The following is a 19,804-nucleotide window of genomic DNA, read 5'->3' on the forward strand; positions in this document are numbered from 1 at the left end:
CATAGTTAGTTAACCCAACTCTGACTTTAACCCTTGGTTACCTCACCTCTTTCACAATTACATCCATTTAATCTTCTTCCTTAGTCTAAATCACCTTCAATTTCTTGCCTCTATTTTTTATTTCCCTCTCTCTCTCTCTCTCTCTCTCTCTCTCTCTCTCTCTCTCTCTCTCTCTCTCGCATTTGGTAAACAACTTTAGGTTACCAAAATAAACTGTACTCTCTGCTCCTACAAATACACACTCTTCATCATCATCGCATTGTATTGTTGTTCTCTCTTACACACAAAGTTATGAAGAGGTCTTCAAGTGCTTCTTCTTCCCCTTGCTGCTCTTCTTCTTGCTCTTCTTCTTCGCCTTCTTCGTCTTTTTCTTCTTCTCTCGAGTTTCAGAATCCGGTTCAAGCGGAAGCGCGAGGAAGAGCGAGTAATAAGCGAGCCAGAAGGAGTTGTAATGGTAATGACGATGGTAATAATGACGATAATAAGTTGCAGAAGGCAAAATCCCGAAGCTCGAGCTCTTCCGCCATTAATGGCGGACGAAGAAGCTCTGTTTATAGAGGAGTCACCAGGTAACTAACTAATCGTCGCGTCTCTCTGTATTCTCCGATCGATGCAGTGAGAAATAATTGCCAAGTGGTTTAACTGAATCGAGATTTTTCATTTCTGGACTTAACTGAATCGAGATTGATCGTGGAAGAAAGAGACGATTGTCGTCGCTTATTCCGTGAACTGAACGAAACGTGCGCTTTTGAATTTCTTCGTTTTTCTGGTGTGTTTCTGGAAGTGGATTTTGAATTTGCATTTGCATGTGTGAATCAATTTGAGGTTTTGATCCCTAGGCATCGATGGACTGGGAGGTTCGAAGCTCATCTCTGGGATAAGAGTTGCTGGAACAATCTCCAGAACAAGAAGGGACGACAAGGTACCTTTTGTTGGGAAATTTTTTTGGTGGCTGTTTTTCTGTTTTATTTATTTACAAAATGGCGAAGTTTTGATTAAAATAAATAAAACTTCTGAGGGAAAATCAAGGGGATCTAATACCTTTGTTAATTAATTAATTTTTTTTTACTTTGTAATTTTTTAAATAGGTTATGGTGATTATTATTATGTTGTGTTTCTGACTGTGATGTGTCTTTTCTGTCACTGCCAACGTTCACACAAACCTTTTTGTCGCTGCCTTAGTTTATTTGGGTAAGTCTTCAATCTTCATCTTCTCGGATCTCATGCTCTTCTCATTTCTCAATTTTTCAATACTTGTTAGATTTTAAGCCATGTACATATTTTTCTAACAAACTTAATAAATTTTCCAATTTGAGATTATCGCATGTTGCCTCGCCCATTGGAGAGCCTTATTATATTATTTAGAATTTAGTGAACCTCCAGTAAATAGATACTATATTTATTACTGGTAAAAAAATAGATACTATACTATTTATTTACATATGATTTTAAATTTGAATATTATTTATAGTTTAAAAAGTTTATTTAATTGGACGTATCATTTTTCTATCAGTAAGTTGATGAATTATTAACGGGTCATTTGAACAAAAATTATTTTAAATTGTAACATTAGTAATCACCTGTACACGGTTTAAAATTCAATGGTATGTATTGTGGTAGCAAATTAATTATAAGAGGACCATGTTGCTTGCAATTGAATCATGAAAATAATTTTTTAAAAAAATAAAAAACCAAATTCAATATATATTTGTAAACAAGTGACAAATTAGTATGTTTTATGTTAGGTTTCCTTTGGCAAAAAAAAAAAAAAAAGAACCAATTAGTGTGTTTAGACCCTTCTGCTTGTGTCCTTCCTGCTATATTGGAAATTTATAAATACTTGAGAAGAAAATTTCTTTACAGCTTTGCAGATAATTTTTATTATTTTTATTACTTAGGAATATTAAAATTAGAAGTTTAGAGCTAAATCATACTGCCAGATATTAAATTCATACCCAATAAAAGTGATGAAGTGTCATGACAAAGAATTCGGAGGAATATCAAAAAACATTTTGTCTTACCAAAAAGTTACCAGAAACTTTGAAATAATCAATTATTTATATTACGAATTTTAGAATTTGTCGCTTGCATCTGATTCTCTCATTAAACTTTTTAATTTTTATCTTGCTAATATCTATAGGGGCTTATGATAATGAAGAAGCTGCTGCTAGAACCTATGATCTTGCTGCTCTTAAATACTGGGGAAGAGATTCAACATTGAATTTCCCGGTAGATTAATTTATTTCTCTTTTTGAAGCACATGTTACAACGTTTAATTACCATCATACCAATGTTTAATTTAAATTAATCAGACACATTTTCCCATATTTTTGAAAATTCTACACTTTTTTTTTTACAAGTCAGAACAAAAATTTCCTTACTTATGCATACATTCGTATCGCCATCAATATTAGAAACTAATAGAAACTGCACGATTCACAAAGCTGTCTATTCTCAAGCTTTGTGAAATATATTTTTTTTTAATACATACTTATAAGGTTCCCATGTTTGAGTTCTTTTTGCAAACATAATCGAAACCGATGGTTTCGGTTAATTGCACAAATGATATTTGTAATCATGAGATCAATTTTAATTTAACTTAAAAGTTTTGTTAATGAATTGTGCAGATAGAAATATATACCAAGGAGCTTGCGGAAATGGAGAATGTCACAAAAGAAGAGTACTTAGCTTCATTGCGACGGCAAAGCAGTGGATTTTCCAGAGGGGTTTCTAAGTATCGAGGGGTAGCTAGGTTAGTACACGACACAAGACTTGATTAATTTTTGTTATTTATATAAGAAAAAATATAATCACTAATCCCTATACTCTTATCGAATTTTACTTTTAATTTTTATATTTTTGTTTAGTGTTTTTAGTTATTACAGTTTTAATAAGATTGGATGACATTTGTTTCTCATACCCTTAATAATGTTAAATTATAAAAAATATAAGTACTCAAAATATTAAAAATAAATTATAGGGATTAAAAATAAAATTCAATAAAAATATAGGTACCAATGATTGTAGTTTCTCTTTATATAATATTTTAAATCAAATCATATTTTCTTGAACATTGAAACCTAATGCTTTCAATTTTAGTAAACAAAATGTCCAATTTACAATGTATAATCATTTAAGACGTCTAACAGAAATATTAGATACATACAAAACAAGCATTTGAATCTTTGTAATGGATTGACTGCTTTGTGAGAGAGAGAGAGAGAGAGAGAGAGAGAGAGAGAGACATAGGGGATGAACCGCGCCTATTAGGTACGGTCCACAAGTGTCTTTAACTCACAAAAAACGCTTCAAAATGTTACAAAGTATCTTCCTTGGGGATCAGTCAAAACTTGAATAACTTCCTTATCTGTACTTCTTGTAAGATATATACTTCTGGCTTGATTTTTGAATCTATGATCAGTTTTAGCGAGAAGCAAATCAAAATATGCAAGTATATTCATAAAAATTTTAGGACGTTGCATTGGTTAAGGATTAAAAATTGAGCTTGGATTATTAATGGGAAAAGTTGCTTGATTTGACTAGGCATCATCATAATGGTCGATGGGAAGCTCGGATTGGAAGAGTATTAGGCAACAAGTATCTCTACTTGGGAACATATAGTAAGTTCCATTCTATTTTACTTATCAATGTCTCGTCTTTAAAAAATTGTTAGTGATATGTTAAGATATATTTTGGTAAACTTCAAGAAAGGATCAACATTGAATCTTGACCTCACATTCATAGAGGTGCAAATACTTAATACATTTTATATTTACTTGGACTCTATTTCTTTCTTGAATTTTGAGACTAAAATTTTAAATCAACTGAAATACTATGGGAGAATATACTTTTAAAACTAGTACATGTTTCTGATATTGCATTGAATCATACCTTCTTGGAGATTGGAATCCAACAATCTTAGTTTATAATTAATAAGCATTTGGTCCCCCATTTGAGCACTGACATTTTCAACACAAAATAGAAACCGTTAAACACCCACATTAAATACATTACACGCACAGAAGAACAACGCCTCGAGTCCACTATACATATGAAACACAACATTTCAGAGAGACATTGACACAAAACACATTACGAGCTACGAAATAAATGTTCAAACTTTAATTTGTTGCATCACAATGTGTTGCATACAATAAAACCAGTAATGTTTGGTAGATTAAAATCTTGTGGACCACTTTGGTCCACATGCATGAATCTGTCCTTTGACCTAACTATAATTAATTGAAAAATATATGTGAGAGTTAATTAATGCTTAAAGTAGCTATAAGTCTTGTCATGTGCCTTCCCTCTCTTTATTAATGAGTCCGTGTTAACAAGTGGTCACCACGAGGGAGTTATGTGTAGATATGAGGATTTAAATCTATGGAATATTGATCTCCCGTTTCAAATGGCAATTTTTTTTATTTTTCTTTTTTGAAGGACATCTCCACAATTTTCAGGTGCGAGATTAATCTTATTTGAGACATTAATATCTCCTTGCATGCAAGTTTTTTTTTTAAATTATACCTTGAGAGACTTTGAATTTTTATCATTAAGTATACTCTCTGTCTCCATTGTATTGGTGAACTGGGTCATGGATTGTTTTCTGCAACAAATCTATATTTATTTATAAAATTAATTATATTATCAGGCTTAACCAGGTTTGATGCACTATTAGTTGGCTAACCAAACGAACATTTTGACAATTAGCCCTGAACCCACAAAAGCCGGTAATTTGCACATGTAGGAGGATATACACAACATATCCTTGACTTTCTAGTTTCTACTTTTTTTCTTGAACCTGTATGTTTCGGAGTTCAGGAAATGGATCATAGCGTCATAATTTATAATATAATAATATAATCCATGTTCTATGAGTATCTTGCATATTCGATACTTGTAAATTTAAATTGATTGGATATGTTACAATGTAAAAGGAAATTAATTAATTAATTTTTAAATTGAAACTCAGTCATTTATGATTAACTTGGTGTAACTTAGTTCCTTGACTTTTAACCATTTAACTCATTAATCCTTATTCTTTAATCCTATGACTTTTAACCATTCAACTCATTAATCCTTATTCTTTAATCCTATTTATAGAATAAAGAGATAAGCTTAATTTTGACCTTATCTATAGGACACTTTATTATTTTCTATGTTTATTTTTACCTTTTTAATCTTATTAAATATAATTATTAAAAGTAATTCTTTTTGTCCTTATTAATTAGTGTTTAAAAAGTGAGAAATGATTAAATTTTAAAACAAGCTTAATAAGGTTTATTTTTTTATCTCAATAAAATATACTGAAAGTAATTTATAAATAAAATGAAAGTAATTTATAAATAAAATCAGAAAGTGAATATTACTTCATAACTTTGTTACAACTTCGTGTCTATAAAGATTAGATGATTTTTTTAAAGTATAGGGATTAAGCAGAAATGGCTAAAATTTAAAGGAATGAGTCAGACCAGTTAAATTTTAAGAATTGGATTCTCACTTCTCACCCAAAAAAGTTATAGGAATTTAAAGGATTAAATTTTTCTTAAAGAATTAAATAACAATAAAATGAAAGCAGAAAAATGTTTTGAATAAAATTTTGATCTCTCTCTTTCTCTCTCTGTGGGTCTCAGTCTCAGACTCTAGGGACATGGTTCAATTTGACAATGTTCATGCAGTCTCTATCTACAGTATCCTGCCAAAGCGTCAGTCCAACCAACATCTGTGCGCGCGCGTGAGTGCATAAAATAATTGTGGGGTAGAAGTCCTCAAAGAGGAACAAAAAATTCAAAAGTGGGACAGTTGGATCAATGTTATAGTATTTAACTGAAAAAGATACGGAGATTTTGAAGAAAAAGAGACTAGATCAAAAACACTTGCCTCTAACAAACACGCCCAGAGGGCACGTGAATTCTAATCCTACCCATTGCACAATAATGTTCGACTTTCTTAGATTCTGTATCCTAAAGTCATCTTTCTTGGGTTCTTTTTTCTGTGCTTCGTTTATTAAAATAATCCCAAACACATTCTTAATCACTACTTTTTTTTTTTTTATGTTAATCTTTATCATTCTCTCTGCCATAGTACGAAAAGTCGAAGTCCCTCGGATACTTTGCTGTAGATCTTACCTTTTTTTGGTTGTTTATTTTTGGGCTTAACTAATTCATCATAATAGTCACACAATTCATTTTTTATGTTGCATTATTATTACTCTCTTTTTAATTACTTAATTTTTAAGCCAGACTATCTTTTGAAATTTATAGTAAAACTCAATTCAATCCATAATACCCCCAATCTTTACTGCAAAACACCTTTTGAAAAAGCGATAGTTCTTAAAATACCTGGTGAAACATTAATTTTATTTGTTAATATTATTTTTATTTAAATTCATTAATTATGAAAAATAATAAATGGAGTACATGTTTAAAATTTGTTCATTGGGTACCCAAAGTTAATGACTTTAGTCAGAGATACCTTATAAAGAGAAAGTAAAATATATTTTTCAGATGCCAGTAAATTAAATTCTACTATTTTTGTCCTTGATTTTGAATTCTGGTAAAATAAACCCAAAATATCTCTCATTTATCTAATTTAAATATAGGTAAAGATCTTTAACCCGTGACATCACAAAGGTCTTTTATTAACCTTTGAATTACTCGAAGAGTTATAATCATGTGACAGTGCATCAAAAGAGAGTCAATCATGTGACATCTTTTGTAAACTTGGACAGATTCTGATGGGCTTTTATATTGATATTGTTGATGAGAATATTGCATGTGATTAGTCAAGTTCATGTCCTAAATTAGAAAAAAAACATGGATTAATTTAATTCCAGTTCTAATTAACCCACTTTTGGTTGCTAATTAGTCATCTTGAATTGAAGGTACTCAAGAGGAAGCAGCTACAGCATATGACTTGGCAGCTATACAATACCGAGGCGCAAATGCAGTGACCAATTTCGACATTAGCAGGTATATAGATAAGATCAACATCACCAACCTGGACAACAATGGCGAAGCCCAAGAAGAAGATCAAACTGTGATCACAGTACCATCACCATTAGAAGAAGAAGAAGTACATCTCAATTCATCCTCTTCCTCATCCTCCTCCTTGGAGTCAGAAAATCTGCAGAACCAGAAGCAACCACAAGACCTAGAAATCGAACCTGAAAATCCTCAAATTCAACCTAATCAGATCCCTCCACTGAACGAAGAATCCTCTCCGATTGCTCCTGTGGACCCCATTCCGACTACCAATGAAAATGAGGAGCTTTCATGGATCTTCATGGACGACGACGGATTCTCTCAGTTTCAAGTTCCAGATCTGCCCGACGACGGCGACTTACTGAGCGTGTTCGGTGACGGCGCGAGAAGATTCGATGACGACATCGGATTTCTGTTCAGGCCGGATCCAGAGGAAGCCGATTTCAACCTGGACGCGATTTTGAGCACCCCAAGCTGCAGAGATCTGGTGATGGAGGATTCTTCGACGAGGATGGTGGCGGTGCGTGATGAGGATTGTGGGCATGAGAATTTGCTGTGTTCTGCAAATTCTGCTTCTTGTTCATCAAACTCTTCGATTTCTTCTCGGGATTATACTTCATGATCGATGTGACTGAGATTGTTAGTTCTGGTTTGATTTGATGTGTGTTTTGTGATAGGTGGTTGATGAATTGTGCAAGTGTTCATGGATTTGCCTTCATCCATCCATATATCTTTTTTTTTTTTAGTTTAAATTTAGTTCAACACAGGTAGACCAAAAAGAATGATAAGAACCGTGAAGTTACTTGAATGCAATAAGACAGTCATGTTTAGTTAACAAATAAGGTTTTCTCTTGTTTGTTTTCCTTTTATTAATATTTGTAGGGAAGTTTGAATTATAAAGATTTGATGTTGGAGATCTCAATTTTAAAATTACATGTACCTTATCCCGTCCAACATGAAAAGATTAATCTTCTTTCCTTCTCGATTTTATATGTAATGACTGGCATGTTAACAGAATTTGACAGAGATGGACTATAATTACTTTTTTTAATTTCACTTTTTCACAATTTTTTATGAATAAAATAAGAAACTTACATCAGAGATAAAATAATTTTTGAATGATGCGTTTGACAAAGATAAATTTAAAATTTTCATTTTAAATAATATTGAATTTATACTTATATATAAAAAGAAAAATCATATTCAACGAGCCATTAAAAAATTTATTTACAAATAAAGATGAGTAATAAATTTTATTTAAAAAATAAGTTTATATTCTGATTTTAACAATAATCATTTTATATTAACTTTTATTTATAAATAATTTTAATCAAATTCTTGAATATAATTCTCTCCATATAAAATGAGAGAGCAGGTACGTGCTAGTTGTTTAGAAAAGATTCAATTAGTTAGCATGCAAATATTTGCTAAATTGATAGATGATATGATATGATTGGCTAGTGGGTCAAGTCACTGTTACAAAAAAGCATTTCTACTACCTTAATTTATGTCTCATTTTAAAAATGTGACTTAAAAAGAATATAATTCATGTCACTTAAATGAAAAGAGGACATGGATTGAATTTTTTTAAAAAAAATTTTAATAAGCCACGTCCTCTTACTGCCTGAAAGGACGTGGCTTTATCAAAATCCACGTCCCCTTCCTCTTGAGGGATGTAGCTTTTGCAGAAGCCACATCCCCTTGTGAGGAGGGGGACATGACTTCTAACAAAACCAGCTAGCTTTTAAAAAAGCCACATCCCCTTGTGAGGAGGGGGATGTGGATTCTTAAATCCACGTCCCCTTGATTTTTAGGGGATGTGGCTTCTCGAGTCAGCCTCATTTTTTGAACCTCGTGTTAGTTTTTTATTTTTCAAAACCACACTCAAAGTCTACTACTCTCATCTCACTCAGTGTCTCATCTCTCTTAATGTTTGCTGCTCTCTCTTAGCTCATCTTCATCTCTCAGCTTCTCAACCTCTTGGTGCCTTTCGTCTCTCTTAGCTTCTCAGCCTTTTATAGTTGCTCTACCTCTTGTCTCTCTTAGCTCAACGATCTGTATCTGAGATTTCTTTCTAGCTCTCTACCTCTCATGTCTCTCGTTTTTATCCTCATCTCTCAAAGCTCAGCTAAGCTCAGTGTCTCTCGACTACTTGTGTCAATGAAAGCTCAGCTGCTCACAAAGCCCCAGCTCAGTGTCTCTTCCTGTTGCCTCTCTCCTCTTCTTTACTAAACAACGAAGCCCCAGGCACTGTTTCTTTCTTTCTTTTTTTATCTGAAGTTATCTCTATTGTGTCTTTCTAATTTATTTTCCCACATTGCAAAGAGTTTGAAATTATATTTGTGGTATTTTGCAATTTCCATTGTGGTATTCTTTTTCTTTAAACAATGCACATTCTTGATTAGCAAACTTTGAAATTTTCATCTAATTAAAAACCTTACAATGCACATCCAATCCAATTAGAATTAAGGACTAATCTGGTCACATTGTTGACTAAGGGATGGGAAACCATAAAAATATACTATGCTAATCTAGTCACGTGTTGTCAGGTTTAATTATAATATGCTAAATTTACTTCTCTCTTTTGTATAGTAAAGTTAATATAATATATCAATGTTAATTGTATATACTGATAGTAAGAAACGAAATAATAGAAATAGCAATTAAGATAATATAATTTACTGATGATAACCCTTTGATTGGTGCAAATGACTATAGTTAGAAAATGATAAGCTTATCAAGGCCTTTGTAGGTGTTAGAAAAAAATATTTAAATTGCAAAGAAAGGAAGGCTTATTAAAATGTTCTTTTGAACTTCAATGTATTAATTACAATAATATAGGATTAAGTTATAAGTATTGCTTATTGATCTTTGTAATTCCATATTATTATTCATTTTAATTAAATGCACGGGGCAATAAAATCTAGTCAAGGACTAAAAACAAAACCTAATTAAAGTTAAAAAAAACTTAGATGCTAGATAAAGATAATAAACGGAGTAGCATAAAATTAAAGATTTAGTGGTTTGTGTTTTTGTTGGAGAGGTGAGGAGTTTGATAAATACATCCAATCCAATTAATATATATATATATATATATATAAGATTTTTAAAAGACTTATATGAAAAGATACTTATTCTCTATCTATGACAATTATATAATACATGTATTTCATATTTTTTGTCCTTAAATTATATATATATATATATATTGCCAACCAAATTTAATTTAAACATGTTTTATGTTAGCAAACACTTGAAAAATTAAAATTTCTTAACACTAATGACCCTAGACATGATCAATAATTTTGATAAAATTGATAGCCTGATTTGGATAGAGGAAAAAGTGAGAGGAAAATAGATAGAAGAGAATACTAGGAAATAAAACTTCTAAAAATAGTAATTTTTTATTTCCTCCTTCTATTTTTTTCCTTCCATCCAAACTAAGAATAAATGAAATAAATGAAATTGCAATGTATGGAAAAAGTAGAGGCTGTAACATCCCAATTTAAATTTTAGTAGTTAATTTGAATTTATAAAAATTTTAAAAAATATTTAGAGGTAAACAAATTAGTAGGAGATGATTATTAAATCTAACTTAAGATATAATTCTAAATTAAAATTTAAAAAAATTAAAATTAATTAATTAATTAAAAAAATATATTAAATTATTGTTATTATTATTATTAAAAGAAAAGGAAAAGGTATAAAAAAAAAGAAAGAAAAAGAAGAGAAGCTTTCAGCGTTCGTCCGCGTGTAATGATTACATATATATATAATAATAATAATAAAAAGAGAAGAGAGAGGAAAGAGGAAAATAAAAAAAAATGTAGGACCCGCAGTATTTTTTTAAAACCACCCTCTTTCCTTCGCTTCTTCATTTCTTCCCTGTGCGCGAGCTGAGGCAGAGAGCGAGCGAGAGAGCGAGCGATGCTGCGGCTAGAGGAGTTGATTTAGAAGGTGAAGCTCCATAGTAAGATATTTTAGATGAGATTTTAAGTATTTTATGACTAGGTAAATGTTCTAAACATTTTTTTAGTCATTTTTCCCTTTGAGCTGTAGATTCTAAAATTTTAGAAAACTTAGGGTTTGAAAGAGGGATGAATTTATGTTAAATAAATATAGTTTTTGAGGTTGTTAGTAGTGTAATAAATATTTTAGAGTATTATTTTGTTGATAGAATTGAAATTTGAGGCATTTGAGTTTAAATTATTTGAATGAAATTATTGTGAAGGAGACTATTGAATTAAGTAGATAGGTTCAAATACATGAAATTAAATTTTAGAATTCAAGAGACTAAGACTAAATTCTTAAAAAAATATATAAAAATAAAATAAATATAAAATAAAATAAAATAAATACTTAGGTGTTAGAGTATGAGTGAAAATTGTGTTAATAATATTATTGACATATTGGGATATGATCAATTATAGATTAATTTTTTTTTGACACCATTCAAGTTTTGGAAAGCTTTGGAAGTGTTGTAACTTGAGGGATAACCTTTGACCTCTCAAAGGTTAAGGTAATCGGGAGAAATCTATTTTATACATTTGTATGTTACTTAATTAATTATATTAGTGAAATAAAAGAATATATATATATATATATATATCTCTAAATTTGAAATAGTTGTTTGTAATGCATGTGACTTTGTTGAGACTTTATGACTTGTGAGTAATGAAATTGATGGTTGATGATTATGTGTACACTCTTGATTATAAGTTGTAGATTATGCACAATGATGAAAGTTGATGAGCATGTGGGATAATTTTGAAATATATATATGAGTTTTTGAAATGCATTTTCTCATGAGCATGATCATATGGTGAGAGTTCGCCTTAGTGAAGGAGTTACCGATTACACAAAAAATCATATGGTACTTGGCTATTAACCAATAATCCTAGGGGTTATAGCCGCTACTTACCTTGTAAGGTACTGTAGCATTGTTCCTATTAAGGGACTTGACCCTACTGGCTTACCTGGAGTTTTGGGTAGAGCTAGTTTTGGGTATGACATCCCATAGTGTGTGATTTGGGGGAAACCGTGTTCATAAGTGAGTAAGGTAACCCTAGCCCGGTAGCCTCTCATGATATGATTAAGTCCTTGGGTAGTCTCACCACATGGACGATCCCTTTCGGTTGTTGGCCTACGGATTTCATGTCAGAGGAAATAAGGGGGGATATAAGGAAAAGATCGATCATGCATATTATTACTATCATGCCATTTGAGTGATTGATGATTATGTTGAGAATATGATTATAATTGTAGAAATGAGAACATGCAGTAATTATACGAATAATGTATATGTGGCTATTTGTGCAAATTTTATACTTGACTTTATTCTTGAGATTATTCACATGAGTTAGATGTTAATGTGATTAACATGTTATTAATGTGATTGTTTACATAGTCACTTTGATAAACTTATTAGCCACTTACATTCATGATTAATTATCATACATTTGTACAATTTAGATGTACCTTGGTTACTGAGTGGTTGTACTCATCCCTCTCTTTTAACATATTACAAGAGCTAGCTCATCTAAGAAGAATAGAGAAAAGGAGCATTAGGCCAAGTGATAATAATCACTTCTGTAGGCCTCTCTCCTTTTATGTTGATATGTGTATTTAATTTATAATATTGTCAATTAGGATAATATATTATTGATCCACTTGCACTATAGATTTTGTGTAGGATGGAAAGGTATTTTGGGCTCTTGAGAATGTGTTTTGATGCTTGTATTATATTAATGGGCCAAAATATTTGTGCAAGTAAAAATAGTTATTATCATGCTTCCGTATAAGTTTAGTTGAATGATATGAGTTCTTAAAATATTTTAAAGACTTGGGATCCCTTTATATTAAATAGTTTGAAAAAAATATATATATTAAGAATTCATTTGGGTTAATCTCGTATTGGATAATCCATTTGGGTTAGTCCTTGATTAACCATGGTTAGTATGATGATTAAGTCCTAATTTAGGACGCCCTTTACAGAGGCAATGTTGTAGTGAATAGAAAAAAGTATCAATCAGCTCTAATTTTATATTATATATAGTATTCAAGCCAAGAATATGCATCTATTGATTTATAATTGTTGTAATTTTAAAATATTTAATTTTTAAAGGGAGACTTTACTAATTTTTTTATTTAGAAATTAAATTTGGATAAACTTAAAGTTTGAGATTTTCTAGCTTTAATAGGTAAATATTTATTTAATTGCTTGTTGATTCTATTGATTTCTGGTTGTTATAATTTTAGGATGTTTAATGTTTAAGAGGAGACTCTGTCAATTTTTTTATAAAAATGAGTCTAATTAAAGTACAAGTAAGGTAGTGAATTGTTAATTTAATAGATTTTGTAATGATTTGTTAGGTAAAAATAAAATGAATCATAGTTAAATGAATACTAGTAGAATGACTAAGGAGTATGAGAATGGTGTAGATCAGTTTCTTGAATTTACTGAGAAAAATATTCCTAGCAAAAATGAAAAGTATTATTATCCTTGTGTCAACTAAATGAATAAGATTGAATTGGGTATTGACGAAATAAAAAAGTATTTAATTTTTTATGGGATAAATTTGATGTATACAAGATGGATATATAATTATTAAAAATATATCTTAAAAAAAATATCTCACCGACTTAAATTTTTTCAAATGTAAGTAATTTCAATTCAATACTTTTTATCCACAACTTATATATATATATATATATATTTGTTTATACTTATATTTAATTTTTAATTTTCAGTGCCATCGCCAGATAGGGAGTACAAAGTGTGTATATTATATTATTCATTATATGTATGAGATTATTCAATCTAAAACTAATGAAAATTTACACATGGTAAGTTACACTGTTATTTATTTTAATACTATTAATTCTGTGAGGCTTTAGAATTTGGATATCTAATGAACATCTTATGAGAATTTACAATTTTTTGATAGTTAGTACCCCTATACTAGTGAAGACATAATTGACATTTGAAATAATTTAGCAGGTTATCTTCTTTTAAGAGATATTTACATAGTGATTTTATACTTTCTCCATTAAGTTAGAATTTTACCAAAAACAATAGAAAGATAGAAGGATATAAACCCTAATGTGTTCAAGTAGTTTGTTAGAATTTGATTGTAAATATTGACACTTAAATAGGTGACAATAGTTTTGTTGTACCAATACATTTGCTATATTTTGTTGTGATAGTTTATAAATGACTGTAAATGAGTCGTTATTTGCTAGACTTTTGTTATATAAATTGATTATTTTTGTAGCATACTTTGGCAAATTTTATTCTAGTTGCCCAGCAAATACAAATTATGTATAAAAAAATTACATAAATCACATTATATTATTAAAAGAGGAATATAATATAGAACAAACCACGCCACTCCTATTATAAGAAGGGCATGGCTTGGTAATGTGGATGAAAAATCACATTCCTTAATTGTTAGAGGAGAAGTGAGTTCTCGATAAATTACGTCCTCTTTTATAGAGGGGGACTTGGTTTCTCAAAGAAACCACTTCCCTATTACCATTGGGGGACGTGGTTCTTTAGTGTATGGTGTACAGAATGAAAAACTATGTCCCCCTTTATGGAGAGGGATGTGGTTTCTTAAAGAAACCACTTTCCCCTTATTAGGGGAGGATGTGGTTTCTCAGTTTCTATACCACAAAATGAGAAACCACATCTCTCTTACTAGAAGGGAACGTGGCTTATCTGAAAACCATATCTTTTTCTAATAAAAAGAGGACATGAATTATATAGAAATCACTTCTCTTATTATTAAAGGAGACGTGATTTATCTTTTTCCACATCACAAATATTTGTAATGTAGATGAGTCATTATTTTAAGTTGCTTAGCATAATGTCCCCTCTAATTGTGATATGAAAAGGCTTAAAAATATAACGTTAAAAGTTTATTTTGTAGCATTGAGTATAGTTGAAATAAAAATTAATATATACCATGAATTTATAAAAAAAAATTATTCTTGTAAATTTATAAATTATGTATGTAATATAGCTTATTTTAGATTGTGACCAATTCATGAGACTTACATGTAGTGCAATAATATTTTATAGATAATTAAACCAGACAAATTCTTAAACAACTGCTATTGTATGAGGCTCAAAAAAAATACATACGATATAGCCGTACAAATGAGAGTTGCATCCCTTGATTCACTTCCCCTCAAATGGCACCGATTTATCACCTTGGAGATCAATAGTTCTGTGTGTTTGACTTTTTATTAGTCAAAAGTTAAATTTATTAAAAGTTTATTGGGAAAATTACTGTAAAGTCCTATAAAAGTATTTAAAATATTTTAAGGTTTCATAAAATCACCGAATATCTATTAAGTCCCAAGGAATTTGGGGATGGATAAGTTTTTTTTATGAATTGACTTAAATATCCCTGTTTGATAAAAAGAAAAGAAACTCTCTTGCTATATATTCTTCTGTCTTCTTTCCCTAGCCTTTTACTTCTTCAAAATTCATCGCCCCTATATATATATATATATATATATATATAACGTTTTTGCACAATCGCTTGATCCATACAAGAAGCACAAAGTTCTTTCAAATCTCGTTGATCATGTCCATGAAGCACAAGTACCTTTGGGAACATGAACTCCTAACATTTCTGTGAACTATAACGACAAGCTCCTCCAATTCATTGTTCATATTGTCATTAACATCTTCTTTGCTGTTTGGCATACAATTTGGTGGATTCGGTGGAATCTAAGAAGGGCCTCATGAGGACACGCTTGTGATGGTAGGTTTAGCAGCAGTGTCAATCATGCACGTGATAATGCAAGGCTTTGTGACGGCATTGGCCTTGCACTAGATGCAGAGCTTCGCAGTGGCAACAATGGTGACCTTGCATACGACGCAGAGCTTCGGGGCAGTGTTAGCCTTGCACGAGATGAAGAGCTTCACAATGACATTGGCCTTGCAAGTGAGGTTACACTTTTCGGGTCTGCCAGTGTGTTGCTAGGAGAGGGAGAATTACGAACTTTTGGAGGAAGAAGACGAGAAGGGAAGAAGTGAGAGAAGGAAAAGGGGCATTCCAATAATTAGACCACAAAATTTATTCACACCAAAGTCCTTGGACTTCAAAATTATTTATGTATTTCATAAAACCTTTAAACGATTAAAATTATTCTCTGGGACTTAAGAGTGATTTTTTCAAGTTTATTTTGCAACAATAAGTTTAATAAAAATTAATTATTATAATAAAATTTATATTTAGGCACATTTTTCAAAAGTCGATTTAATAACCTGAAAATTATTTCGATAATATATAATAAAAAATATTTTTAAATGTATAATTATTAAAAAAGATATTAATTTTTATGATTTGTAATTTTTATTATACAAATACTTCATATTAAATATGTTTGAAAAATATATGTGATAAGAATTTTAAATGAAATAAAATTTTATAGTTTAAAAAATAAGGATAAAAAATATAAAGTTTGATTTGTTGCGCAAAAACTATATAAATAGTTTAGCTAATGGACATTTTAAAAGCTTATTTGCAATTTTTTTTGCATAAAAATTTATCCACTTGATCTACCAAAAACTTACCTGCAATTTTTTTTTGTATAAAATGTAGGGGTAATATGGTCATATAAAAAATTAGAGGAGTCACATTCCAAAAGCCAAGGGAAATCAAGTTTGAGCTAATCCACATTCAATAGTTTTTTCAAATTATATCCTTAAAAAACCTTCATTTTATTTTTTATACTTAAACGACTTTTAACTTCTAAAAAGTGTTAAAAACCACTTTTTCAAAAGTTAAAAAAATAAAATTATCAAATGAATCATTAAATATTTATACTTAAAGTCAAAGACTATAGGCTATTTTGATAACCAACAAACAATTAGTTCTACTAGTAAAAAAAATTATACTAATTTAACTTCAAATTTTAAGTTTGAGTTCTAGAAATAAAGTAGTATTTGGTGGCATAGTTTCTACCTAAAAGAGGTCGCAACCCTACTTAATCTAGATTAATTGGGGATGTTGACTTTCAAACACATGATGATTTACTAAAACAAAAAAAAAACAAAAATTGTTTGCTAAAAATAAACGTTTAATAAACTGTTGAATTGAATGTGGTCCTGGAGTTAATAGCACATTGATAATATTCAGAATTTCACAAGCCTGGAGAAGTAGAAATATCTTTTAATAAAAAGAATGCGATGAGAAGGAATTGATTCAACAAAATCGAGTGAAAATGATTTGTTTCTTCTTAAATAAAGTTGAGGGTTGGAATATTATGAAGGGGCATGGAGGACACGCTGCACGTGATGCGTGTCTGTCCTCAGACGTTGCAAAACTGGTGCATCTTCAAGGAGCTTTCTTTGGGCCATCATTGAGACAATGGATATGCTGGAATCTGTTTGGTGCAGGTTAGAAGATGAGCTCATATTGGGCTAACATTTTCTCTCTTAGTTTCTGGCAATTATGGCAAAGACAAAATATCAGACTTTTCGAGCAAATGAACAAGTTCATGCTAGAGTGACTTCGATAAGCTTGACACTGATACAGCAAAGAACAAAAATGGTGAGTATTAGGGACTATTTAAAATTATTTTTATTTTATTATTTTGAGAACTGATGTTTTAAAAACATATTCTGAGAATAAAAAAATAATAAAATAAATATTTTTTTTATTCTTTTTTATTCTCCAGAACAATAATCTCAAAACACTTGAATGTTATTTTCATTTTTTTATTCTCTAAAATAATATTTTATTTTTTTATTCTTTAAAATACTTTTTGAAAACGTATTATTAAATAAATTTTTTTTTTTTTATTTTAGAGAACAGAAAATTATTCTTAAAATATATTGCTAAACAGGTCCCAATCTTTTGGGTCAGATTCTGAGACCTAGACGAAAATCTTGGAATGCCCCACCTTCTGAATGGGTTTTGGTCAATGTTGATGGAGCATTCTCAGCAAGTCAGCATCTTTTACTTTCCGTGGACGTGGGGGAGTTATAGGGAATCACAGGCACCTTACGTTTTGGATTTATGCATGGTGATCAGGGCTTTGCAAAAGTTCCGTTGTTCTATCTAACTCAATTCAATCTGGACAAATCTAGTCCGGTTTGAACAAAAAATTAAACTCTCAAACCACTTAATTTAATCCGGTGACATAAAATTATTTTAATGTAATTTTAATTATGTTTAATATATTTGAATAGTTTAAGAGTAGCATTTCCTTCCTTCACAATTCACCTTTTTATTTAATATAATTTTAATTTAATTTGCTATTAAATTATTATTATTATAATGTAGATTAGATATGTTGCTGAAATTTATTGAATGTTGTTGTTGTTATTAAAGTTATAAAATTAAATTATTTAGATTGTAACTGAAATATTTATCGTTAGAGATTGTTATAGAATCTTTTGTAATTATAAGTTTTTTTTATTATTTTAATTGAGTTTATCAAATTTAAATGAATTGTTGCCTTTTATAGAGAAGGAAAAAACTAAATAAGTATTGAACTATTGGGACAAATCTTTCAATCTTATAAATTAAATCTGATCTTGTTAAACTTTAGATTATAATTAAATTAAACCAAATTATAAGTTACTTAATCTAATTATTTTTATAAAAGAGATTAGATTTTGAATCAAGTCAAAGTCTAATCTTATCCGCCTTTTGTTTGTGCAGTCCTAATGGTAGTATTGGAAATGACGGCCTTGAAACTGAATTGTAGGCCATCCTCCTTTTTAACCCAAGATTTGGATTGTCGAAAAGTCACTATTGAAAGCAAGTAAGCGACTCGACTGAAGCAATTTGGCTAGTTCAGGAAAACTGGTATTCTTCCACCAACATTATGCTCTTATTAAGGAAATTCATCAGACTTGGCAAAGAGAATGGGAGATTTCAATCCTGTTGCAGACCATCTTGCAAAGCTCGCAAGGACACGTTCGCCTGGGTTCTCCAGATTTACTTCCCCGCCTCCTGACATTGATTCTCTTCTTTTATTAATGGACTGTAATAACCCACCCCAGATTTAATCTGGGTGTGCCTCTTTGTCATTAAAAACAAAAGGTAGAAATGGAAAATATCACATTAAAACATTTATTTTCAATTAAATCTGATCATGTTTTATATTTTTTTTAGAATACAAGGATACAGTAAAAACCATGCAAAGAGATCAAGATCAAGTCAAGTTAGAAGCCGTAAGGCTCTTACAATCGGTAGGTGATCTGTCAAATAAGATAATATCAAAATTTGATCATGTTTTAATTTGATCCCCAATTTTGGACGCTAGATAATTGGACCAACAACACTTGACGCTTCATTTCCAAAAACTTGGGGCTTGATCCAATAAGGCGTGATAATGGGCCCAGGCTTCTTGTCTCGCGTTATCCCATAATAGAAGCCCAATTCGTAGACAGCAACAAAGGTTTTAATTATAAATGAAAGAAATTTTTAAAAAACATAAGCAATATAACAACACTAGTGAATATATGTCATTTGTTTTCTGACACGTAAAGTTAATTTTTTTTATATTATAAAAAATTAAAATTTATTTTTATTTTTATTTTTATTTTGTAGTACAATTATGTTAAATATTTTTATATTAATAAAAATAAAATTAAAAAGCAAATTTAATTATTATAAAATGTTTTACAAATAAAATTAAAGGAGTATACTATATTTTCCACGTATATTCTTATATATATATATATTGTGGATCAGACTTTGCTTTTATAATAACAAAATCTTATAAAGATTCGTTAACATAGCGATATTTTATTTTTATCAATCAATAAATGATAATAATGAATGGAAGTATCT

The 19,804-nt window shown here is 30.1% G+C and overlaps 1 protein-coding gene across 2 annotated transcripts; it reads left to right on the forward strand.

The window, feature by feature from the left end:
- Positions 1–208: 208 nt before the first annotated feature.
- LOC129314889 (AP2-like ethylene-responsive transcription factor At1g16060) lies at positions 209–7,916 on the forward strand. Of its 2 annotated transcripts, XM_054958373.1 has the most exons (7): positions 209–569; positions 840–922; positions 1,183–1,191; positions 2,141–2,229; positions 2,628–2,752; positions 3,544–3,620; positions 6,884–7,916. In XM_054958373.1, the coding sequence occupies exons 1-7, from the start codon at positions 292–294 to the stop codon at positions 7,603–7,605; spliced, it is 1,383 nt and encodes a 460-aa protein (XP_054814348.1). In that variant the 5' UTR covers positions 209–291; the 3' UTR covers positions 7,606–7,916. The 2 variants fall into 2 exon arrangements, with proteins under 2 accessions (XP_054814348.1, XP_054814349.1); XM_054958374.1 differs by lacking the exon at positions 1,183–1,191.
- The last annotated feature ends 11,888 nt before the right edge of the window (positions 7,917–19,804 follow it).

This window comes from Prosopis cineraria, unplaced genomic scaffold, assembly GCF_029017545.1.
Source record: "Prosopis cineraria cultivar Desert tree isolate PC_DT_omini unplaced genomic scaffold, ASM2901754v1 PC7, whole genome shotgun sequence".
Lineage (NCBI taxonomy): Eukaryota > Viridiplantae > Streptophyta > Magnoliopsida > Fabales > Fabaceae > Prosopis > Prosopis cineraria.

Excerpts from the sequence above, each read along its gene's own strand:
- LOC129314889 (XM_054958373.1), top strand. The coding sequence starts at position 292 with ATGAAGAGGTCTTCAAGTGCTTCTTCTTCCCCTTGCTGCTCTTCTTCT. Across the intron at positions 570-839 it reads GTTTATAGAGGAGTCACCAG|GCATCGATGGACTGGGAGGT; the intron begins GTAACTAACTAA and ends TTTGATCCCTAG. Across the intron at positions 3,621-6,883 it reads TCTCTACTTGGGAACATATA|GTACTCAAGAGGAAGCAGCT; the intron begins GTAAGTTCCATT and ends CTTGAATTGAAG.